Source organism: Lissotriton helveticus, chromosome 9, assembly GCF_964261635.1.
Source record: "Lissotriton helveticus chromosome 9, aLisHel1.1, whole genome shotgun sequence".
NCBI classification, from domain to species: Eukaryota; Metazoa; Chordata; class Amphibia; order Caudata; family Salamandridae; genus Lissotriton; species Lissotriton helveticus.
Window position 1 is genome coordinate 39176583 of NC_136070.1, and position 26316 is coordinate 39202898.

General features: G+C 43.4%; 1 protein-coding gene across 4 annotated transcripts in view; it reads left to right on the forward strand.

Annotated features, from left to right (window-relative positions):
- The window catches only part of LOC144782607 (uncharacterized), a 913515-nt gene that overhangs the window by 823747 nt on the left and 63452 nt on the right, over window positions 1-26316 (forward strand). For all 4 annotated transcript variants that reach the window (XM_078661973.1, XM_078661972.1, XM_078661971.1 and 1 more), the window contains one exon: window positions 8819-8842. In XM_078661973.1, the coding sequence (XP_078518099.1) occupies window positions 8819-8842 (24 nt within the window). The remainder of the gene's footprint in view (window positions 1-8818; window positions 8843-26316) is intronic.

The following is a 26316-nucleotide window of genomic DNA, read 5'->3' on the forward strand; positions in this document are numbered from 1 at the left end:
ACGGATTCAAGCAGCAAAGAGTTCCAAGGCCAAGGAGAAAAGAAGGGAGGATAGTGGGCAACCCTGTCGAGTTCCCCGACTAAGCGAAAAAGTGGCCAATACTTTGTTGTTTACTACCACTTGAGCCAGTGGTTCGGAATATAAAAGACGCACCCAGTGAATATATTCCGGACCAAATCCTAACTTCGCTAAGACTGTCCATAAATAGAGCCACTCAATTGTATCAAAGGCCATGGTTGTGTCTAGTGACACAATCACAGCCGGTTCTCGAAGGGTGTGGGCTCTATCCACCACCCCGTGGACACTGCGCAGTTTGAGGGCCGTATTTCTATGGGGCATAAAACCAGATTGATCCAGATGTACTAGGCCACTGATCACTTTCACCAGCTAGTTAGCTAGCAGTGTGGCTAATATATTAGGTTCTGCATTTAAAAGAGAGATGGGCCGATATAAGGCACAGTTTGTATTAGTCTTCCCTTCCTTATGGATTTATTTATTTTATTTATTTATTTTTGGGATTTTATATAGCGCGAACTTTACCCGAAGGTGTCAGAGCGCTTTACATAAGGACCAGTTGAAAAACATAAGGACTTCGGATTACATGCGTTACATGAAGGATACAAACAGAAAACAATTGCAATTGTACAAGATGTAAAGTCACACAAGGAGATACAAATGGATATACTCTAAGAGTCACATAGGAATGGTAGATAGTACAAAGGTCTACTGCATATACTCGTGATTAGAGTTATCTCTATATACATAGGGAAGGGATACAAATGGATATACTCTAAGAGTCACATAGGAATGGTAGAGAGTACAAAGGTCTACTACATATACCAGTGATTAGAGTTATCTCTATATACATAGGGAAGGGATACAAATGAATATACTCTAAGAGTCACATAGGAATGGTAGATGGTACAAAGGTCTACTGCATATACTAGTGATTAGAGTTATCTCTATATACTGAAAAGCAGAGTTCCATAAGTGGGGTCGGAGGGGGGATGCAGTCACAGCACAGAGGGAAGGTGGGAGGGATGCAAGGGTATGGGGAAAAGGCAAAGCAGAAACATTTGAGGATCATCAACGGGAAAAGGGTTAGAGGACGAGGGCAAGGATGGAGGGTCAGAGTCCATAGAAAAGTGTCCGAAATCAGCAGCAAAAAGTCGGCCAGGACAAAACAAAAAAGTAAAGAAGTCCAGGAGAGAAGGTGGTGGTGTGGTACGGCTGCCCGTCACCCACCAGCAGCAAGTTGCCCAGGTGGGAGATGAGAAGAAAGACCACAGGCGCCATGGCATGGTGGGTTGTTGTCTTCGGGTGGGCACCTCACATTAAGGCACTGCAAATGTCAGGTAGATCGTGGTAGCAGTGTGACATCAGTGTGGTAGTCTCCTCGCTGACACCACGTTTGTCGCCACTCTCGCCTCGCACATCTCGCTGGCTGGTTCCTCAACCGCCACCATTGTTGAGTCAGGCTGGCCGGTACAAAGCTGGGGCTTGTTGGGGCATGGTGTGACGCTGGGGTGCAAGCGAGGGGGAGAAGCAGAGCACTCCGCACAAGTCACCGCCAAGGATCCTTGAAGAGGGCTCACCCTCGCAGGCATGCGACACAGAGAGAGCTTGCGGCGTCGCTTACAGCGACTCCGCCGCACCGCCATATCGTGGCAACAGATGCAGCTTTTGTTATGGGAGAGGCAGTAAGCGCGGGGACCAGATGGTCAAGTAGTGGCGCCGACCGATAGTTGCGTGTCACACCCGTCCGCCATTTTAAGGTCAGGCAGGCGTGGGAAGGCAGATTGTGACGGGGGCCGCCCCCGTTGTCTTGCCGCTATAGAGGCCCCCGAGATTATCCTCAACTAGAGGCAGCCCCTGCGTCACTTAAATTTCGCCCGTTAAGCGTACCTCCCACAGAGGGTTGAAGTCATCGGCGCTCTCGTCAGGGCTCCGGTCGCCATTTTGCCCGCGGCCGTCCTCTCCTTGCGTCTCCTCGCAGATCTAGCCGTTTCAGCGGCACCAGGGGCGATCGGAGTAGCCCTGCAGGTGCCCTGCACCTTCCGCTTCGGAGGCGTGCTGGAAACAGCCCCTGGGCCACCGAGGACCCGCCAAATTAGGCTCCCGAGCAGCGCTGGAGCCGGGAGCCGAGACGGATTATGACCGCCCGGCTCCGGCTCCGCCCACATTCCTGGATAGTGACAATGGTAGCTATCCTCTGCTCCTGGGGGAGCATTCTAACCTCCCTAGATTCTTCAAACATGGATTTCAGATAGGGGGGCAAGTTTGTAAAGTTCAATGGGAAGTCCGTTGGGGCCCAGTGCTTTCCCGGAATTTAAAGAGCGGATCGCTAGGGCAATCTCGTCGGTCGAAAGAGGGCTGTCCATAAAGTCTCAATCCTCCAATAAGAGAAAGGGGAGTTTAAAATCCCGTAATAAATTATGAGAGTGTTTCCGTGTGGGGATTCACTGAAGTGTAAACTGTTTGAAAATGACCAGCAAACCTATCGACTATGTCCTGAGGTTCCGTAATTGAGATGCCACCCTCTACTACAAGCTCCGGGACCAGCCGGCTCCCCCATTCCTTTCTGTCTAGCCATGCTATGAGCTTCCCAGCTTTATCTCCCAGATCGTAAAGTCTGCCCTGTTGTTCCCTACTGAGGGCCTTGGCCCTATTGGAGACTAAGGTTCTATAGTCATGCTGCTTTAGGTTCAGCAGATGGAGCTTCTCCGGCGTCACCCCAGACTCCAGGTCGCTTTCTAGCCTGTAAATATCAGCCTTGAGCTCAAGCATTTCCTTCTGTTTATCTCTTTTGGAGCCAGATATTAGAGACAGGGCTTGTCCACGAATCACCGTCTTAAACGCTTCCCATAGGATCTGGGAAGAGGACACAGACGCCACATTTTCAGAGAAATATTCGTCAATGGTCTTAATAAGGTCTTTACGGATCGTAGGGTTGCGCAGATACCAAGGGTAATAAAAGCTAACCTTCCCACCGTGCCCGGACTGATTAGCAGATGGACCCAGAGGGGCGAGTGATCGGAAATACCCCTAGCCAAGTGTTTAATTTTGTTTATATAGGTGGCTTGTGCGGCAGGAACTAGACAATAGTCTAAACGGGAGAGACTGTGTTGTGCCCCAGAGTGAAAGGTGTGTTGTATCTGGTCTGGATGGTACACTCTCCATCCATCAACCAGCCCCATTGCCTCAAGAAAGTCAGGCAACCACCGCGCCGATGGCCTCACCTCCCGGGGGGTACCTGTCCAATGTACCTGAGACCACTGCATTGAAGTCACCCCCCATTACTAAGAGCCCCTCTGGAATGGTGAGCAGGACCGCGCCCCAGTTAGCGAACGTTGTGCCCTGCAGGCCTGGAGGGACATGGACGGACATGAGGGTAAGAACCCGATCCTCCCACAGACACGTATCTGCCTTGATCATCCGCCCATGTGGAATTCACCGCTAGTGGAAATGCGTTTCTTGTCATAATTCCTACCCCCCTGGAGCCCTAGGTGAACCCAGAGTGTGCAACCATGTTTATATCCTCCACTGTGCATCGTCTTACATAGGTTCCCAACCAGGTGTGTTTCCTGGAGTAGAACTACATCTGGAGCATGCCTCTTAATGTACTGGATAACAACACTTTGTTTAATTTTGTCCCCTAGCCCATTAACATTCCAGCTCAAGATTTTAACATTTTTATCACCCATCACATCTGTCATGCGAGTTACTAAGCCAAATACCCTCCGCAGTCATCCCACCTGTCATTTTCCTGAGGATGCAGTCATATACCATGCCGATGTAACAAAAATAACACCAAACCAACAAACAAAATATCCCAACCCAACAACCCCCCACCCCGCTGCCCTGCACTCTGGGCTTTGAACTGCTCATAGAAAACTTGCAGAGTGCCTGTCGCCCCAGAAAAATTCAAAGAAAGAAAGAGGGGAGAAATGGTGTGCTCCGTGTCCCTGCCCCTAACCATATTACTCGTAGCGCCCCTAATAGATGGATAGCAGAAGACCATACGCAATCCCCAACCCCTGTAATCAAATACTCGTGCCCCACCCCCTCTGGCCCACCCCGCCACCACGTCTCCCGTTACTCAGCGTCAGGCTGCCATGCTCCAAGTCTTGTCTCAAGGAGGTCGAGCATCTTTATGTTTCCCGGCGTTGCGATCCGTAGGACCCTTTGCACCTTGATACTTAATTCCACTCTACCACTGCCTCCGGTTGGTCGTAGAACCATGCTCTCCCCTCCGCCTCAACCCAGAGGCGCGCTGGGAAAAGCATCGAATACTTCAGGCCCCTGTCCCTCAGATCGCGTTTCACAGAGAGGAATGAACGCCTCTGTTTCTGCTCTCTTTGTGTAAAGTCCGGAAAGAAGGAAATGTCGGCGTTCTCGTAGCGAAGGGCCCTGCTCTGGAGTTCTAGAGAATCACATCTCTGTTGCGAAAGTTCATGACTCGAGCCAGCATGGGTCGTGGGGGAGCGCCAGGCCGCCCGGGACCCTGTAAGCACGTTCAATAACGAAGAACTTACTAAGGCCCTTGGGTTGCAGGTGTTTAAGGATGAGGTCCTCGATAACCATATCTGAGGACTGCCCCTCAGCTTTCTCCGGAATTCCCAGGATGCAAAGATTATTGCGCCGAAGCTGACCCTCATAGTCATCCAACTTAAGGTCCGTGTGGGTGCTGGAGCTCACGGACCTCCCTCTGTAGCTGTGAGACATCTTCGATGAGACTAGAGGTTGTGATTTCCACCTGATTGACTTTTTCGTTAAGTTTTCCAAGCTCGGCCCTAATAAGATTAACGTCAATCGCCACTGTGTCCAGGGAGGTTTTGACTCCAGTAATGGCCTCCATGACATCCTTAAGTGAGGGTTCCTGTTCATTTTCCCCGGGGTTTCCCTTGACAACAGTGACATTATTGATAACAAATCCTGGGATACATGTAGGAGGAAGAATATCAACCTTTTACAGACAATTGGCAGATAAAATATCAGATTGCTGGTTATTGATCTTACATACCGTTGCCACAAGCTAGAGTTCATTTAAAACCACCACCAATACCACCAGCATCACCAACACCACTACCTAGAGGCCACCACCAACATTTCTGTCTGTTACAAGCTGAGATTCTCATAATGATGTAAAAATGGGTAATCTCGAATTACCAGAGAAATTTAGGATTCTATTCTTGCTTGTTGCTCATAAAAAAGAATACATCTGCAGAATCAAGACCGATTGTGGATTTACAAAATTCAACTAATGTCTCAGAACGTCCAACATCTGCTCAACAAGGAGGTTACATGACATCACTAGATTTGCAGGATATGTATTTCTCCATACCAATTCATCTGAATCATCACAAGCACCTTGGATTCAAAGATGCTCATTGAAGGGTCACAGGGTTTTGCATCAGCCATGTTCTCCATCATGTTTACGACATTCAGGTTCCAACTTCTAATAGGCGTAATATTCTCTATACTGGGACTTATCAGTACCCTGCGTATCAGTAACTCCATCATTGAGGAGAATCCATCTCACTTGCCGCGCCACTCATTACGAGGGCCTATGTATGTTTTTCTAGTTCTGTTTTCTACCATTTTAAAGGAATAATGCGGAAGACACATTTCACTGAAGAATGGGAGGTTCTGAGTGGGTGGCGGTGTGTATTATGGGGTTAATGTTACAAAGCGATATCTGCAATAAAGTACCTGTGTGCTATCACATGATGCCAATATCTCACTATGTCAGTCAGTCAGTCAATAAATCTTTATTCGGCTTAAAAACTATAACAGAATACATAACACAGAGATCATCAGTACACATAAAATAATACACAGCAATAATTTTACCAGACTTTAATCATCAATTCATAAAGTGAATTTGTGCTTAATGGAAGGATAGTTTTATCAGCAGTCTACAAATAAATGCCATGTTACATCAAGCAATTCATTTGCCCTAAACACTCTAAAAATACTTAGAACAAATTGAATAAAAGCCCAGAATAAAAAGCAGCATGTATACAGATGGATTCAACAAGACATTGTCTTATTGCAAATTACTTGCCCACCAGGTTTCACAGTCTTACTATGAATGCAATACTTTTATGAACCATTATACAAACAAGCTCTGACGGCAGCAATTGAAGATAACATTAAGCTGGCCTGCATCTTATATTAAGGGACCTAAGTAGGGGGAATAAAAACAATTTCCTTCGTACATATTAAAGCTTGCAAAAAAACAAAAAATTTAATGTGGTTGAATCACATTGATACAGCACAAGGTACGATTCTTCAAAGACATCTTTGGAATCAAAAACCAAGAGATGGGCTATATTAAATCTAAATTTAACCCAATAATGCCTTTGGTGCTGGTGAGGTGAAAAATATAAACAAGGCTCCACAGAGTCTGTGGTTGTTAAAAGTTGATGAGCAACCACCCTCCTCTTGCTACACTCTAGAGCGTCTCATCGCTTCATCAACAAAGTGAAGAGTCTGTTTTAGCACTTGCTTTGACTGAGGATGTAATACGATGAGGGTTGTTAAAAATGTCCAGTTTCCCTAACAAGGTGAATTGATCCTTTACATATCTCAACAATGGAATGTCACATACATTAACATGCTGGAGACCATCAGTGATCACGTCCTGATTAAGGACTGTTTTTGATATTGACCAAATCGAAAGCCACAACATTAAAGGTGCACGTTTGTTACATTAACCCCAGCTCCAAGCGAAAGGCATAAGTGAGAGCGCTAATGAGAAATGATAGCAGTCTTCTCAAAAAATGCATTTTCACTAACCTGAATCTGTGCTGTATCACAATTTCCCCATATACCTGACCCATAAATAACCACAGAATTTGAATTTGAATAATCTTTATTGATTTTCAGCAAGTTATACAAGTAAACTTTCTCAATAATGGGATGCTTAATATCACAATACCGGTTACAAGAGCAGCTTTGGTGTGGTGCGAAGCGGTAACATAGACAATAATCTTAAAACAGTATTGATATTTTATGACATTATCTATAGATTTGCTATACACATCAATTAAACTGTTATCTGTTCGGAGTTATCCAATCTCGTCTGCCTTATATTTGAAATTTAAAACTGGCCGTATGTAATCATATACCAGCTTAGGTGGCGCCGGGGGGGAATCCTACAACCTGCATCGTTGTGTATACAGTACAATCCCACCCAGTTCTGGGCATAGGTATGCAGTCAATAAGGGTTTACTTTATGTGTGTCGATGTTGTGACATGTTGCGCTGAAAGTGCAGTGTGTTTTATGTTTAAGTTGGATTTATTGTGTTACAGTTTCTATGGCAGACAGGTACTCCCGCCATTTTACAGGATTAACCTGAAAGTATGGGAGGGGGTGGGGAGGTTGGACCCGCGCTCATGTAGGTGCATTGCCTGTTCCTCAAACAGTATATCACGTTATTGATGTGGTCATTATGTCGCTCATGAACACAGCCTGAACTGTACTCACTGTACCATATAGTGCCATAATGAGGTTATTGTATTGTATACACATGCTTGATGATTGATGCCAAGTTCGGGGGGGGAATTGTTTTTTTCCATGTTGTAAAATCAAAAATAAAGTTTAAAAACAAAACAAAACAAAACTGAAAGTATACGGGACACTTTCATAATTGAGTTGCGTGTTCTGCAACAAGTGCTCTGCCGAGGTCTAGAAGTCATGATTGAGTGCTGGGGCTCGACTGCGATTTCCAAACTATAGCTATTCTTCGTTTTGCCAACCCCAATGCCAAGTCTAAAAATGTAATAAGGTTCTTAAGTAGGGTGTTATGCTTCGTGATACCAAGCAAAAAATGTGGACCGTGGGCTATTATTGGGTACCTGCTGCTTCCATCAATGCCGCACCTACCTCATTCCAAAATTTCCGGAATCGAGGGCATGTCCAGACCATGTGGTTAGGCATCTGAGGCATACATCAGTGGAAGCAAGATACATGCGTGCCAACCTATGTGGTGTTAAGTACGTATTGTGGAGATAATTAAATTGTGTGCATTTCAGCCTAGCGTTCATGGATATGACTTAAGGGTAGTTTATGCATTATATCCATTGCTTATCAGTAATATTAGTCATCAGAGCCGAGGCCCAGTATTCGTGCAGTAGTTCCAACAGAAGCATCGAGTCAGGTCTAAGAGAATTGTAAATTGCAGTGACCACATGCTTACCCCGTCCTGTGTTAGTAGAGTTTGCAACGGCTGGGATGTGATGGGCTCAGTGCGAGTGTTGCCCCCTGTTGTCAAGTACCTTCTCCAAAGTGTAGCTTCCACAGGAGCTGATGCTAATTGCGCTATTCCCAACTCCTCTAAGTGCGAGGTTTGACACTCACAAATAGAAGAGAGGGGAATGGGGAGTTGGATTGAAAAAGAGAGACTGCACTGCTTTGAGTTCTTCTGCCGGGCTCAATCTTCTACTGCTGAATCCCTGTAACAAATAACAGCATGTAACACAGTTCCTCACTATCTGCCCACTAACTTCCCTCTGCTTCCCTGTGTTACCTTGCTTCGCGCAGTGTGTTTGCTGCTCTCTTGATTTTACAGGTGGTTAGGTTTGTTCGCACTAAATTCTAACAGTTTAGGTGTCTGCACTGTTCATTGGACTCTATAAACACAAATACATTGTAAACTCTGTCTCTAAGATTGACCCAACCTCCTTTTGTACCCTTATTACCTTGCTACACCTGAAACTGGTATTAGACGTATCCACTGAATTTATTGTAAAATTCTGACTGAAGAAGAAAATCAGCAAGTATTCAAATGTCCTTCTTTTCCTTGCTTCACAGGTATATGGACAAGAGCTACTGATGGTAAGTACAATTATATATATATATAATTCTATTTTCTTCTTTTATTATCTTCTTCTTTTCCAATAATTTCTCTTTACTGATATCTTTTGTCTCCAACAAGGTGTTTGACTTTGAACTCAATTGCTTATCCTTGGTTTTCTAATGACCTCTGACTAAACTAAACTATCTATTGTGAATACTAATCCTAAACCTATATTATACAGTAGTCTAAACACTAGACTTCTATTCTGCTCAAAAATTCAGTTTGAGTGACTAAGAAACGTTTTCTCTGCAAAATTACTGCTCAATGAAAAAATAAGCATAAAGGACAAGTGCTTTTTGACTTAGCTGTCCTGAGTTCTGTTCTTCAAGCCTCAAAATAAAGCAAATCTTGACACAAAGCAAGAGCGCAGATCACTCGCTCCTCATCCCTCAGAAAGGCCGTTGAAGTGCCCAGTGAAAATCATGAGCGAGTGCCTTAGCAGCTTCTCTCGCTCGCGAGGGGAAAAAAGTAAACCGCTAACCTTCGTTTAGGTCGGAGGGCGACCATCTTGGAATTCCGCGGTCGAATTCCTAGAAGATATCTCAAGAAAAGGGCTACCAGGGTCAGGGGTATAGCTTGACGCAACCGACCATTGATCACACAAGGGAGCAGAGTTAAGAAATAGTGTCTGTGCTGATTTAATGCCTGCCTGCCTTGTTCAATCCTGACAGTACCTCCCACAAAGGACCCCTTCTCTGCCCCTTTTGGTTTACTAGACTTTGCTCTATGGAACTCCTTCATCAACCTTGGGGCATGTACCAGGCTTGCAGGTTCCCAAGTTCTCTCTTCTGGATCATACCCTTTCCAGTCCACCAAGTAAAACAACTTTCCTCTCTTGAGTCTGGAGTTTAAGATTATCTTTACCTCGACCTAGGTTGAAGTTTAATCTTTACACTAACAGGATTCACCATTCTCTCTACAAGAAAATGCCCCACAAATCTGGGCTGAAATGTTCTATTTCCTTTAAGGTGCATATTTCGAGTTGAAATTCACACCTTGTCTCCTGGAACATATATGGGACTGACCCATCTCTTTTTGTCAGCTTGTGTCTTATAAGAATTTTTTGCCTGAATTAAATTGTTTGTAGCTATCTTGTAAGCCTTTTGTAATTCTTGCACTACCACTTCTACTGCTGGAACCTTACTTGTCTCTTTACCCACTAAGGTGTTTGGATGTCTTCCAGAGTTCAAATAAAAGGGGGAGTACCCTGTGGATGAGTGTGCATTATTGTAAGCAAACTCTGCCGGACAAATTAAACTCGGCCATTCTCCCTCATGATCCATCAAAAACAAGCGCAAATATTGCACCAGCTCTTTAGTCACCCGATCCGTCTGCCCATCAGTCTCGGGATGGAAACTAATAGACAGACGGAAATCAATTTCCAATCTTTTTAGAAAAGCACTCCAAAAATTAGAAAACAAAAATTAGAAACAAATTGAGGGCCCCTATCTGAAATTACTATCTTGTGAATGCCATGTGTCCTGACTACATATTGCATGAACAGGGAGGATAATTGAGTGGCATTTGGAAGAGATTTCAAAGGAATAAAGTGACTCAGCTTTGTGAAATGGTCAACCACCACCCAAATAGTAGTGTAGCCCTGACTAGAAGGAAGATCCACAACGAAGTCCATAGAAATAGTATGCCATGGATATGGAGCGGGTGGTAAAGGTTGTAACAAACCTAGTGGGGCAGTTCTAGAAGACTTCCCTTCAATACATTGCTCACAGGATGCCACATATTGTCTCACCTGAGTTTCCATGGCGCGCCACCAAAATTCACGCTGAATCAGCTCTAAAGTCTTCTTGACTCCTTTATGACCTGCTAACAAATCATCATGACAGTGGCGAATGACTTCCAGACAATAAGGTTTTCCATTTTTGATCTTTCTTCCAGAACCTTCTTTGACCCAATTACTCAAGTCTTCCTTGGAAAAAGAATTTCTTAACTTGTCTTCAAATTCTGGAAAGGATATGACTCCGATTATTTTTTCAGGTGGAATAATCAACCCCTCATCTTTCTTGCATTATTCTCCATCCGAGAATAGACGAGATAGAGCGTCAGCCTTTCCATTTGCAGAGCCAGGTCGGTAGGTCAATACAAAATTATAATCAGCATAAAAGAAGGACCATCTCAATTGCCTTGGTGTAAGGGTCCGCGCTGATCTGAGAAACTGCAAATTCTGGTGATCAGTGAAAACCGTAACTTTGTGCTTTGCTCCTAACAAGTAGTTTTGTCATTCTTGGAAAGCATCTTTAACTGCAAGGAACTCCTTGTAAGCGATAGAATGATTAATTTCTGCTGCAGATATTTTCCATGATCGGTAAGCCACTGGATGGAGCTGCCCAGTATCCTTGTGCCTTTGTGACAAAACTCCCCTGATGGCCAAATTGGATGCGTCGGCTTTCACATAGAAGGGTTCCTCTAGGTTGGGATGCTGCAGAACTGGAGCTGAAAGAAAACATTTCTTTAAATCCACAAAGACCTTTTCAATTTCTGCGCTCCATTCAAACTTGATTCCTTTCTTAAGCAAACGAGTCAAGGGGCTAACCTTTTCCGAAAATTGAGGGATGAATCGTCGGTAAAAGTTTGCGAACCCAATAAGCTCTGCACCCCTTTTACACTCTTTGGTGAAGGCCAATTCATAATGGCTGTAACCGTAGACTGATCCATGGACACTCCATTGGAAGACACCATAAACGCCAAGAACTCCACTTGATTAGCATGGAACACACATTCTCCAATTTTACAAACAATTGGTTTTCCAGTAATCATCTCAAAATTGCTCGCACATGTAGCACATGTTCCTTCATGTTTGCCGAGAAAGTGAGAATGTCGTAGATATAAACTACGGCAAAGCGGTCTAAATACTCTCTCAACACATCATTTTCAAAATGTTGGCAGCACAGCTAATAAGTATTGCCATCCTAAGGTGTCAATCGCCTTTTCAATGTCTAAGGCAGCTATCCAAGGTGTGTCAAATTCTATTTGTTCCCACTCCAATAATTAAAAAAAAAAACGACTCAAGTTCAGACCAGTATTTTCTCCCTGGAATGAATCCATTCTGGTCCTCGTGTGCCAATATTTGCACTGCGTTTGTTAACCTATTAGCTAGTATCTTCCCTAAAATTTTGTAATCTGAATTCAGTTGTAACAAGGGGCGGTTGGAGCCCATTTGGAGTGGGTCCCAACCTGGTTTAGGTAGCTCAACCAATATCGTCTCTCGCAGGGAGCGAGGAAGTTCTGCCTCTTTATACATGCTGGATAACCTGGGAATGAGTTGCTCAGCGTAGGTTGAATAAAATTCCAATGGCCATCCGTCTACCCCCGGGGTCTTGCCTGTGGCAAATTATTTTATGGATTTGGAGATCTCATCTGCGGAGATAGGGTGCTCAAGTAGTTCATATTGAGTTTGTGCAAAAACTGCTGAGTAGCTGAGGGGTCGCCAGTATCAGGGGCTTTGTTTAGGGAGGTATATTAATTGTGGAAGGAATCATTAATCGCTTCCTGGGTGTTTACCAAGTGGCCCTCAGTTGTTTATATCACTGTAATGGGGGTTGTGAAGTGTCAGTTTTTCATACCCGTGCCTACATTTTGCCCACGTTGTCACATTTAGTGTGTCTTCGGGCCAGGTATTGCCTATATTCCAGCACACAAAGACTATCCAGTGTCTCCTTATATGCTAGTCAAGCCTCAGCTAGCAAGGGAATAATATGTGGGTCTGTGGGGGAGAGACGTTCTCATTGCTGCACCTCCATCTCATGTTTTTGAAGTTCCTTTGTGAGTGTCATGTGGAATCCATAAACCGTTTCAATGGCATTCCCATGGAGAACAGACTTAAATGCATCCCACTCTATTCCCGCGTTTGAGCCAGAGCCTGCATTTGTCTGAAAGTATGAGTTAATGGCTTGTGTGAGGGAAGTGCAAAACACTGTGTCTTTAAGTGCTTCAATGGAGAGATGCCAGGTCGGGATCCTGGTACAAAAGGGGGTGGTGATGGACGGAGCATCTTAACTAATCAAACACTCACACCCAGTCAAAAGATCTGGGTTTGATCCATCACCGTTCTTTAGCCCACTCTGCCACCCCAGTTTAGACATGGCTATATGCAAATCAGTCTGACCCTGTGCCTCATGGGAACAGTCCAGCCCGAACTGCCAAGCCATGCCTTCCCTGGACTGGAAACAAGCTTCCAAGGACCGGTTTCTGGCAATCCAGCCGTCTTCAGCCCCGGCTTGCTTGAATCCAGTGGCAAAGTGAGCAAGGGACTCACGTCTGAGCATACCCTGCCACACTTATGGCGGCCAAAGCGGTACAAAAGGGGGTGGTGATGGACGGAGCATCTGAACCAATCAAACACTCACACTCAGTCATAAGATCTGGGTTTGATCCATCACCGTTCTTTAGCCCTGTAGTGTGTTTATCCAGGTACCTATATTGATACTCCTATTTCTGACCCTTGTCCGGTTATTAATTCACTAATGTCCATACACCGGCACAGAAACCCGTTTTCAGATTAGGTCATAGCGCATGCTGTCACATTAAGCAAGCACTATCTCCAGCCCCCTAGAAAGCACAACGAGTTCTCAAAACAAATCAAACCTCCAGCAGACCTGGGAAATCCCCGCAGCCATTGTTTTGATTTCGCTCGAGAACTCCTGCAAAGAATGTAAGAATGACCAGTCCTTATGACATTCTTGCTGACGTCTTATGTCCATCCTTACGTCAAACACGGCACCTTTCAGGTATAAATATACCGACGCTGCCCTAAGCTAAGACACGGTGGTGACGAGCTTGGAGCAGCGCTACTTGCCGGAGAGCCCAGCTGATGCAGAAAAGCCCACGGACGCTGCCCCTCCCTTTTGACGCGCTGAGAGAGACGCTGCCTTTTCTCCTGCCGAGAAATCCAGCCTCCGGCGTTTCCAGCCGCCCTTGCGGGTAACTGGGATATCGAGTCCTGAGACAGAGATACCAACCCTCCAGCCTTCTAAATCCCAGGTACTGAACTGACTAACCCCTTACAGAGAATTCTTGAGTCAGATCCTTGGCAAAACGAACTTAACTTAAACTGCTACTTATTTACTCCCGCCCAAGTATTAGGCTTAGGTCAGGTACACCGGGGTAGGCGTAGTTAGAAGCACCAGTTGAGAACGATTAGTCAATGTTTATATGTATGTATATCTTTTATCCATTTTAAGTATCATATGGCTAAGAAACCATATAAATGCTTTTACAGTATTATTTTATAATTCTGTTTTTACTGTATGCACTTTATTTAACTATAAGTATTGCAATAATAGCGATTCATTTCTCTTGTATGAGAAAAGAGACTGATCAATAAATAACATCTTTTTATTGAAGCACGCCCATCTCTTATTTCTCTACAAACTGGTGAAACTAAGAATGCACGTACTGACTGAGTAAAATAGTTGTCTTTTGTTTTCACACGACTCTAGAGATATACTCTTGATTAGGGGAGAGCAAAGTTGTCATGTTCTATGGTTGTCAGAAACTAAATCCCTTCTTGTCTATCCAGGGAGGTTAAACTCCTCCTTGCCTATTCGAGAAAGTTTCTAGTGAACTCTGAGCTAGCTGGCACACATAACTTTAAGTCTAATATCGTCAGTAGAAGACCTAGTTAACCACAGTCCTACGTCTATACTATTGAAGATATTATTCCAATGCGCAGAGCCTATTGGGATAATAGGAACTACACTACATGGCGCCCAACGGTTTGTATAGGCGAGAAATCTAACGCAAGACATTAGAGTAACTCAGTCGTGCTTTTTCACACAGACCCTTTTTCCCATAAAACTCGAAAGACGTCCGGAGTGGGTGAAAGGTTAAATCCGCCAAACTTAGTAGGAGGAGACTCCTATGTATGGTTTATGGTTTATTCAACGTTGAAGGATACAGTGTTCCAAAATATTGTGCATCTAATCTTTGTTTCCGTGGAAACCTGATCCGCAACAAAAAACGTTCTTGACAGTAAAATGTCAGAAACTGAAGAAGAAAGGGAGACAGCTAGAGTAGCAGCTCAACTCCTAGGGGAAGACACAAGTCTCGTACAGCAAGACCCGGATACAATACTCATCCCGGTCAGCATAAGAAAAACTATAACCTTAAAACTTATAGAAAATGGACTGACACCAAGAGGTGATACAGTCATATTCGTAATTGAGGCACACGAATATCGGCAGACAGAGGTATTCTATTCATGGATAAATTTTCCAGCAGCAAACGCTGTAACAAAGGAGTTCCATTATTACAAGATAGAGGAACCTCCGGATGAGTACACCCCTTTCGAGGAGGTGGAAATACCACTCAAATACCAAGAGCACCTGCTCTGGTTTAAAGGCGCCCTAAAACATAATGATCACATCACCAGGCTCGGTCCACTAGGTAGACCAGGAGCAACGTGGCCGGTTCTAGCCAGCTACACACCACATCCAGACATTGGAAAAATGTCAATACCAGAACTTTTAATGCAGTTAAAACAACTGATTAAAATACACAGACAACTAGTCCAATATGTAATGCGGACTTCAACAGTCCAACCAGCTATTAAAATTCCACAGCTGACCCCTCATCAGGGGAACACAAATAAAATCACACCACAGAACATACAGTCCTGTCTAGGTAAAGTACCCATTAAAAGGGAACACATTCCATTCTGGTTAGCACAGAAAATAACTCAAATAGAGGCGGTATTTCCAGATACCACCCCTGTGGAGAAACACAGAATTCTGACTATCTGTCTCCCAATGGGGATCGCACCACATGTGGAGGACTGTGACACTTGGGGTACAGTCTTTGCTTCAATTTACACAAAAACACATGGTGTTCCGTCCATGGCAGTAATACCAGAGGTGCTAAAACAGATTCAAAATGAATACGGTCCAGAACCTGCTTTAACTCTGGGTATGAAATTACTGAAAGACTTCAAGCAGGTCTCGGCAATATTACTAGCAAACATAAAAGGGTAAGCAGCAAATGTGGCGAACCGCCAAAGATTGAAGGAAACAGATATAGCAGACCAACCATCTGAACTTGCCAGAATCATAGAAAAATCCTATGAAGAACTAGGAAGAGATAGTTTGGGTGGGAAACCAGTGAAACCCCAACTAATAGAAAATCCTGAAAAGGTATTTATTAAAAATAATCTAAACACTTCAAAAAAGAACTGGGATGGAAATAAACAATCCACTCCCAAAGAGAAGAAATTCCAGTCCAGAGGAAGGTCTCCTCGGCGGAGAGAAAGATCTCCGGACCAAGGACACAAGTCTCCCCAGAGGGAGCCCTCTGAGAAAAAATACAACCTTAGAAATAGGGATAATTTGAAGAAACCTGATAGATATCAAGATATTGATACACGTCCCTCTCGATCTTTTCAGACTTCCTCGCAGAAAACGGAAAGAAGAGGACGGTCAGAACACAGGGAAGAGCACGTCAAGTCCAAAGACAAAGAACCTGCTCATCAAAGTAAAAAGTTACAATTTCCAAAGAAGAAGGTAGCCAGCATTAAAATAATCAAACATGCCGAGGATCCTGAGGACTCAGCTGAAAAACGGAGAGTGGGCTCAGACAATGCTAGACAGCGCAGCAGAAGTGAGCATAGCTCGCAAGATCCTGATGAGTCATCTGGAGACAGTGGACACGAATGAATACATTCAAGTGGAAACTGCAGATACCAGAGTTAGCAAACCTCATAAAATATATGAAATAACTTTACGTATAGAGGGAGATAAGACTAGGAAAATAAGGGGTCTATTTTGGGATAATCTCTCAAAGGGCTATGACATCCTTCTAGCTGAAAAAGACTGGCCACCAGAGTTTGTCAGGGAGTGCCCTCATGGCGAAGAAATGATTATGCCTGCCTTCTCGAATCATATTCCAATTCATAAAAAATATACACTTGCAAGAAAGTGGGCAGTAGCCCAGGCTCCTGCACTATATAAAAATCATGTGGGAGGGGATGAGGACTCTCCTCCTCACAAGATCCAGTTAAAATCTCAACCGACTGCACAGAGGCAGTACCCAATTAAGCAAGAAGCTAAAAAACAGGTCAGGGAGATCTTAGATCAACTTGAATACCAGGGGGTGATTGAAACATGCACCTCACAAATGAACAATCCTTTGTTTCCTGTCTCCAAACCAGATGATTCATATCGTCTAGTTTTGGACTACAGACACCTTAACTCATGCTGCAAAACGTTTGCAGTACAAAACTCACACAGTGCCGCACTAATGAATAGCATAGTGCGCAAAAAATACAAAACAACATTAGACATCTCTAATGGATTCTTTTGTCAAAATATAGCACCAGAAAGCAGATATTTGACCGTTTTCTCAATAAATGGCTCGCAGGAAAATTTCTGTCGTTTTCCCCAAGGGTTCAAGAACAGCCCAGGATTATTCTCAGCGAGAGTAACAGAGTTACTACAAATATATGATGATGAGGCATTATCTTATGTCGATGACATCTATCTAACAGATGATGACTTGGATACTCACTTGAAAAGAGTGAACACCATAATACTTGGGTTCGCAGCAGAGGGTTACAAATTCAACTTCAAGAAGTCAAGAATTGCCCATCTGACTGTCCTATTTTTAGGATATGAATTATCAAGTGAAGGCAAAAGCCTGGCTGACAATTTCCTAGAGAAATGTGCTGTAATCCAAGCACCTAGAAGACTGAAAAACTTGCAATCAATTCTAGGTTTCCTGAATTTCGGAAGAACTTACATTATAAACTATGCAGAGAGGGTAAACCTCTCTATGATCTAATAAAAACAGATTTTAAAAGAATCAATTGGACTCAAAAACACACAGAAATTTTGAGATCTTTACAAACAGACATGTTAGTTAAAACAAAACTGCAAGCACGCGATAACACACGCAACCTTGTGATTCGAGTCATCCCAGGAAGATGCGGATTCACATACCTAACCTCTAATGAGGGAGAAACGGTACCAATAGCTTACAAATCACATTTGTACACAGAAGCTGAAAAAACATTCAGCATTAAGGAAAACATTGTTCATGCGGTTCAAACAGCTGTAGCAAGAGAAAGAAACCAAGCTGACGGCAGACGGATTACAGTCAGAACAGCAGAATCAGCCTTTGAGGCATTAACAAGCCCATGTAATTTACCTACAATGGCACTAAATCCAAAATGGATACAATGGGAAGATTCTCTTGCTACAGACAGAGTGAAATACTATTTTGATCCAGAAATGACAAAATTAAAAAATCTAGAATATGAAAGAGAATATCCTCTGCCAATTGACATTCTGCCCCTACGACAGTACGCCTGTGTGATACATACAGACGGACATGCTCAGCCCTCAGTTTGGGGAGAACAAGCTTATAACGCCACATGCGAGATTACAAAAGACGTGTGGCGCAGAGGTAAATTAAAACCTCTGTATTCAAAAACACACTCAGTGGAAAATAATTCAGAACAACAAACTGAAATAATAGCGTTAAAAATGGCGCTAGATAATGCGGATCGCGAATTCCCGACACTAATAGTGTGCGATTCATATTACTGCGTCAAATCATACAATAACGACTTGCAGAAATGGGTTGAAAACGGGTACAAAGATGACACAGGTGCCACAATAAAGCAAAAATCGCTTTGGGAACAAATAGTTCTTTTAAATAAAGAACTACCAAGGACTCACGTGATACACTCACTGAGTCATCAGCGTGATGGCGTTCACGTTGCAGGGAATTCATTGGCTGAGACAGCCACAGCGGAAACAACTAAATCGGCTTCCGTAGCTACAAAAAAGCGTTCAGTAAAATACATTGACGGGGAAACAATGCTGGCGGTAAAAACGTCATCAAAAGGCGACTGCTCAGCGCTACCCCTCATGTATCCACTCAATTATACATACATAATCGATGCAAACTCCGTTCCTTTTGCTCGAATCCCTGGAGTGGGGGATAGAGTGATTCCAAACATGGACAGGAGAGGCTTGTTAATAGCAGACGCACATATGGGTGAGGGTCTTAGACACCTTACACTTAAGGATTCTCTAGAAGAATTACAATCAACATACTGGTGGCCAGGAATGAGCCTGCAACATCACATATTTGCAAAAAACTGTCCAGACTGCAACAGAGACCGCAGTGGTGACCGAGACGGTGTATTGCCATGGCGTTTCACCCAATAAGGATTAGGCTATCGACCTAAAATACCCAGTATGAATAATGCGTCATATTAACATGTAGAGACTATTTTCACTTAAAATGTAGACCCCAGCTCTCGGCTGACGTCTGAACTGTTATAAAAGATTTGCGAGTCTATAATGGCATATACGCAATTGGCATGCTACATTCTGACCAGGGTCCTGCGTTTAGCTCTCGGGCTTACAAGGAGGCCATGACCAGCATGGGCATTGCATTGCGGTACTCTTGTCCCTTTCATCCTGAGGGAAACGGAATTGTGGAAAGAAAAAAACGTGACATAAAGCAATCTATAACAGCAAAGGTATTAGGTTCGGGAGCTGGGTGGGTCAAACATTTAATAAGTGTCCAACGTAGTCTTAATAATCTGCCAAGAAATTCTCTGAGAGGTCTCAATCCGTACGAACTATTGTTTGGGACTAGAATGTTAATCCAGGACCTTGATAGTCAAACTTCAGTGGTTAAAGAAAAATGCTTTGATATCAAAGATCGTTTGGCTATTTTACAGGACTTAAACGAAACGAGAAAAGACCTGAGCAACATAAAATTGAAACAGCAGCCAATAACCACTGAAGAGAAACCACCTGTCCCAGCAAGGCCTGTCTGGATTCCAAAAATCGGGGATCTGGTCAGAGAGAAGATTGCGGTGAAGAAGGAATTTGGGCCTTCTTACAGAAAAGCAGTTCCTGTCTTGTCTGTCAACGGGACAAGATCAGTAGTAATACCGCCCCTTGCTGGTAAAAAGGAGAACCGAGTTGTATCTATCGACCTGGTTAAACCACAAACATGTGGCCGATAACAAGTAGTAGGCCAAGTGGACTCCCAAGAAGTAGCAGAACACCAAAGTTTGCTACAAACACAGAGGTTCAAACTGAAAGACTAATCACAATTGATAAACCTACAGTGAAACAACAAGGACATGGCAACATAGCCATGGAACTTAAACCTCTTGAAACTCAAATTAAAATCTTAAATCAAGAAACACCAGTCTACAATGATGTAACCACAGACTATGCTAATGAAACAAAGAAAATTCCAAAAACAAAAAGGAATCCAGAAGCAATTGAAACAATTGACAGAACAGCATCAGGCTACTTCATCAACTTCGATGATTTTTCTGAGGATCTGAGTGAACCTGAGGAACAGCCGACAACAAAAACTTTTAAAGACAAAGCAAAGGAACTCTTTCATCAACTAAAAGAAACCTATCTGATTTCTCCATGGATTGAACTTTGGGTGGCACTAGGAGTATTCATCCTCATACTTTGGCTCATCATGGTACTATGCTTGGGACATTTCATTTAGGGAAAATATGCCACAATGGACACAGCAAGTCAGAACATCAACTTGGTCCTGAAACCACACAAGTCTTCACACATCGAGAAAAGAGAACTTTCTTCAGTTAACTTCACAGCCAATCCTATACCCGGTGGGGTAGCATGGGACAAAACTGATTACGAAATCTATGGTCCGGTTGAGCTCCTGAAGTATCCTCATCAATTCAAGATTTCATTAAGTGACTTTGTAAAACCAAGCACATTCGCTGATGATTGGGACTTTGAAAGTATTAATGATATGATGTCTGATCTAGTAATGTCAGCTAAATTTACAGAACATGATTATTTGCAAGGTTCATCTAATTACGATCAAATGTTTTGTTACAACCATTATGGTAACCATTATCTGCATAAATCTACTCAACCTAGAAATGTTTTAAAATTTAACCAATGGGAACATTGTGCAACTCCACCAAAAGGCAGTTCAAAGACATTTTTTGACAAATATTCATACTTTTCAGGGTTTAACACTAGTAATGCAGAATCATTTTATTTCAAATTGTTAAATAAGACAGGAGTGAAAACCATCCTTACAAACACAAAATTGATATATTCAGACTCATTCTTTGAAAAAATGAATACATTCGGTTTTGATTTCTGGAACAATAACATTGAAACAAAAACGATCTGGGGCACAAAAGATTGGCAAGTGCAAGGTATAGAATCATTATTTAGAGCCTGCATGATCCCAGAACAAATTATATTTTTGAATGATACAATTCAACAGACAACCTATCTTGGCCTAGCCAAAATTAAAGACTTAAATAAACCGTCTATTCCAAAACCAACACCTAACAGTAATAGCACTACGGAAGTTGAGATAGACGTATCCCATATTTTAAACCAAAACAGAACACATCCTGATTGGAAACAATAGTTGATCTGGCCCACAGACACAAATAACTGTCAAGACAGATTCCTGAACAAAATACAGGGGTTCACATTGACCAGGCCAGACCCAAGATACTCCCAGAGACAACATCCAGGGATAGTAACTACTTATAGTGTGGAGAAACTCTGCCTTCAATGGCTACATACATCCACATTGTCAGAAATTAAGCAACACTTAACTTTACTTAAAGAAGGTGCTGACTTGCGTGATTTCATCATGGGACCACGCAAACAGCGTCAAAAACGTTTCATAGCGGCCTCTATATATGCAGCTTACAACGAAGCTTGGAAAGTAACTCAAATTGAGACAGCAGAAAAAATACGGGAAATTGACCGTGTTAATTTGGAAAAATCACTTTCTGTTGTGGACAATGGGTTAATGACTCTGTCTTCCAGAATATATTCACTGGACAGTATTGTATCTTCTGCAATCGATATAATAGAACAAGACTTACTGATGTTGCAACACGGTCAGTCTCAATTACGTTCTATTGTACAGCTTGGCTGGACGTTACAAAATCTGCGTTCAGGCTATGTGCCTTGGCGTTTAATCAACACAACGTCACTATTTAATATCTTTAACCTTACTGATAAACAAATCAGTTTGGCACAAAAGGGTGCTGACTATACAATTCTGAGCATTGAAAAACTTGAGAGATTACCATTTACAATGTCAGAACGACCTGTCATTGAATGGATAATACATGGGATAATAAATATACCGATAACAACTTTCCAGTTTCAATACTGCCAAAAGTATATACAGGCAGGCCAGTATGAAAGGTTGGGTAAAGGATACATTAAGTCCACATGGAACTTGCCCTATACACACACATGTGTCAGTAATAACGGACAGAGTGTATTTCTTCGTGGTAATAATTGTGAAAAATCACTAAGTGGCATACTTCTGTGTCAGGGTATTAGTTTGCATGGGGCCTGTGAAGGGACTTCAAATAACCTTTCATGTCACCAGTTAGGCACACCTGCAACACAAATAGAACCATTCTTTAGAAGACTTTCGAACGGGAGCTACATTCTAATTGTAGATCACAGATGTTGTGGCTTGCTGCCAGGAAAACTTTATCTTGTAAGCGTGACTTCCAGGGTCATGTGCTGTGAAAGAGTATTGTTCCCGAATGATGCTCCAGACAGGGAGGGAAGGTTATGGCCCAGTTTAAAAATCTCTTCTATTCGAAATGATACTTTAAGCAGAATGAAGACTGTGCTCCTACAGACGCCAACCGAGTTGACGTCATCAAAAGAAACGTATGATCTCCAAGTTGCAAGGACAACGGCAGAGATTCATTCAATGTTATCAACAAATTGCCCCCTACACTTCGCAGAAATGCTGAACGAAATCTTAAATATTTCTGATACAAGTGGTATCGCAAGTGTATTTAAGACAGTTTTTTCAGGAGCTTTAACACCATTCAAAGCGATCCTGGGTATTTTTCCAAATTTCATCCATTCCATCTTTGGCGGACTTCCACTCCTGTTGGGACTCGTAGCAGGCATTTTATTCTTGCTACTCTTGCTTCGTTATGGCAAACCATGTCACAGACAAGACTCCAGCAACAATGGAAGAAACGATCCTAGCTATCCGCTACCGGGACCGCATAACTAAAGTCCTTGGCTTAGCCCGGCTACGAGATCTAAATATGACCTGGTTTCTTTCATTCAGACCGATCTGGCAGAATTGAGTTATGCCTGTATTAAGGTGCATGCTATGCGGCGAAGAATGCGTGTTGGACACCTGTCTTACACTACAATCAGAAGTACCATTGTATGCAGATACTTTGTTGGGTCCAGTAAAGGCTCATGCATTGTGCTGTCCCCAGCGGCTACCTATCCCGATGACGGCATTCGTGGAGACTTCACCACTACGATTAAAGGGTAGTGAAGTACAAGATGAAGGCAGCATCGACCAGGTACAACCCTCTGTAAGCAGTTCTGATCGAATCATCATTGAAAGCAATCATGCGCGTGACTGCATGGTAGCGACATTTTCTAACCTAGTCGAACTTTCACCAGAAGCTGTAGACTGTTTTTTCGAGAGTCTGTCTGAAATGATGTTTTCACCGGAACAGAGAGAATGATTTTAAACAAACTTGCACACGGCGTTCCCTGAACTCTGAATTTGGCCTTCAGTCTTTTGAAAACAAAGTGACTGTGAACGATTTTTTCTCTTCTCCCCTGAATAGCGAAAACCTTTTTCCAATTCCAAAATATTTACCTTTTTGGCACTTATCTTCTGCTTAAAGTAAAACTATTCTTAGAGAACAGAGCTTCTATTCTTAGGAATTCTAGAGACGTTACATTACCTCAAACCTCTAGTTTATATGCAGTTAATTGTATTTATATGTGATGAGATGGTCTCGCAATTTTTTTCTGTATCAAGAGCCATTTCATGTGTAATTTCGCAACTCATTCATGCTGATATAGAATGTGCAACTCCTTTTTGAATGATTATACTGCTTGAATGCATACAGTACCTATACTCATTTCGTGCATTTTGCATACGCCATTTTTTCAAAACAAACAAAATTATTTTTGGGGTGGTTCGGTATACACATGCACTGTTAGTTATGTTTACTATTGCTTAGTTTAGTAAATATGTACATAAATTCGTGGAGTGGGTGTAGTGTGTTTATCTAGGTACCTATATTGATACTCCTATTTCTGACCCTTGTCCGGTTATTAATTCACTAATGTCCATACACCGGCACAGAAACCCGTTTTCAGATTAGGTCATAGCGCATGCTGTCACATTAAGCAAGCACTATCTCCAGCCCCCTAGAAAGCACAACGAGTTCTCAAAACAAATCAAACCTCCAGCAGACCTGGGAAATCCCCGCAGCCATTGTTTTGATTTCGCTTGAGAACTCCTGCAAAGAATGTAAGAACGACCAGTCCTTATGACATTGTTGCTGACGTCTTATGTCCATCCTTACGTCAAACACGGCACCTTTCAGGTATAAATATACCGACGCTGCCCTAAGCTAAGACACGGTGGTGACGAGCTTGAAGCAGCGCTACTTGCCGGAGAGCCCAGCTGATGCAGAAAAATCCACGGACGCTGCCCCTCCCTTTTGACGCGCTGAGAGAGACGCTGCCTTTTCTCCTGCCGAGAAATCCAGCCTCCGGTGTTTCCAGCCGCCCTCGCGGGTAACTGGGATATCGAGTCCTGAGACAGAGATACCAACCCTCCAGCCTTCTAAATCCCAGGTACTGAACTGACTAACCCCTTACAGAGAATTCTTGAGTCAGATCCTTGGCGAAACGAACTTAACTTAAACTGCTACTTATTTACTCCCGCCCACGTATTAGGCTTAGGTCAGGTACACCGGGGTAGGCGTAGTTAGAAGCACCAGTTGAGAACGATTAGTCAATGTATATATGTATGTATATCTTTTATCCATTTTAAGTATCATATGGCTAAGAAACCATATAAATGCTTTTACAGTATTATTTTATAATTCTGTACTGTATGCACTTTACTTAACTATATGTATTGCAATAATAGTGATTCATTTCTCTTGTATGAGAAAAGAGACTGATCAATAAATAACATCTTTTTATTGAAGCACGCCCATCTCTTATTTCTCTACAAACTGGTGAAACTAAGAATGCACGTACTGACTGAGTAAAATAGTTGTCTTTTGTTTTCACACGACTCTAGAGATATACTCTTGATTAGGGGAGAGCAAAGTTGTCATGTTCTATGGTTGTCAGAAACTAAATCCCTTCTTGTCTATCCAGGGAGGTTAAACTCCTCCTTGCCTATTCGAGAAAGTTTCTAGTGAACTCTGAGCTAGCTGGCACACATAACTTTAAGTCTAATATCGTCAGTAGAAGACCTAGTTAACCACAGTCCTACGTCTATACTATTGAAGATATTATTCCAATGCGCAGAGCCTATTGGGATAATAGGAACTACACTACAGCCCACTCTGCCACCCCAGTTCAGACATGGCTATATGCAAATCAGTCTGACCATGTGCCTCATGGGAACAGTCCAGCCCGAACTGCCAAGCCATGCCTTCCCTGGACCGGAAAGAAGCTTCCGAGGACCGGTTTCTGGCATTCCAGCTGTCTTCAGCCCGGCTTGCTTGAATCCAGTGGCAAAGTGAGCAAGGGACTCACATCTGAGCATACCCTGCCACACTTATGGCGGCCAAAGCGGTACAAAAGGGGGTGGTGATGGACGGAGCGTCTGAACCAATCAAACACTCACACCCAGTCAAAAGATCTGGGTTTGATCCATCACCGTTCTTTAGCCCACTCTGCCACCCCAGTTCAGACATGGCTATATGCAAATCAGTCTGACCCTGTGCCTCAAGGGAACAGTCCAGCCCGAACTGCCAAGCCATGCCTTCCCTGGACCGGAAACAAGCTTCCAAGGACCGGTTTCTGGCATTCCAGCCGTCTTCAGCCCGGCTTGCTTGAATCCAGTGGCAAAGTGAGCAAGGGACTCACGTCTGAGCATACCCTGCCACACTTATGGCGGCCAAAGCGGTACAAAAGGGGGTGGTGATGGACGAAGCATCTGAACCAATCAAACACTCACACCCAGTCAAAAGATCTGGGTTTGATCCATCACCGTTCTTTAGCCCACTCTGCCACCCCAGTTCAGACATGGCTATATGCAAATCAGTCTGACCCTGTGCCTCATGGGAACAGTCCAGCCCGAACTGCCAAGCCTTGCCTTCCCTGGACCGGAAACAAGCTTCCGAGGACCGGTTTCTGGCATTCCAGCCGTCTTCAGCCCGGCTTGCTTGAATCCAGTGGCAAAGTGAGCAAGGGACTCACGTCTGAGCATACCCTGCCACACTTATGGCGGCCAAAGCGGTACAAAAGGGGGTGGTGATGGACGGAGCATCTGAACCAATCAAACACTCACACCCAGTCAAAAGATCTGGGTTTGATCTATCACCGTTCTTTAGCCCACTCTGCCACCCCAGTTCAGACATGGCTATATGCAAATCAGTCTGACCCTGTGCCTCATGGGAACAGTCCAGCCGAACTGCCAA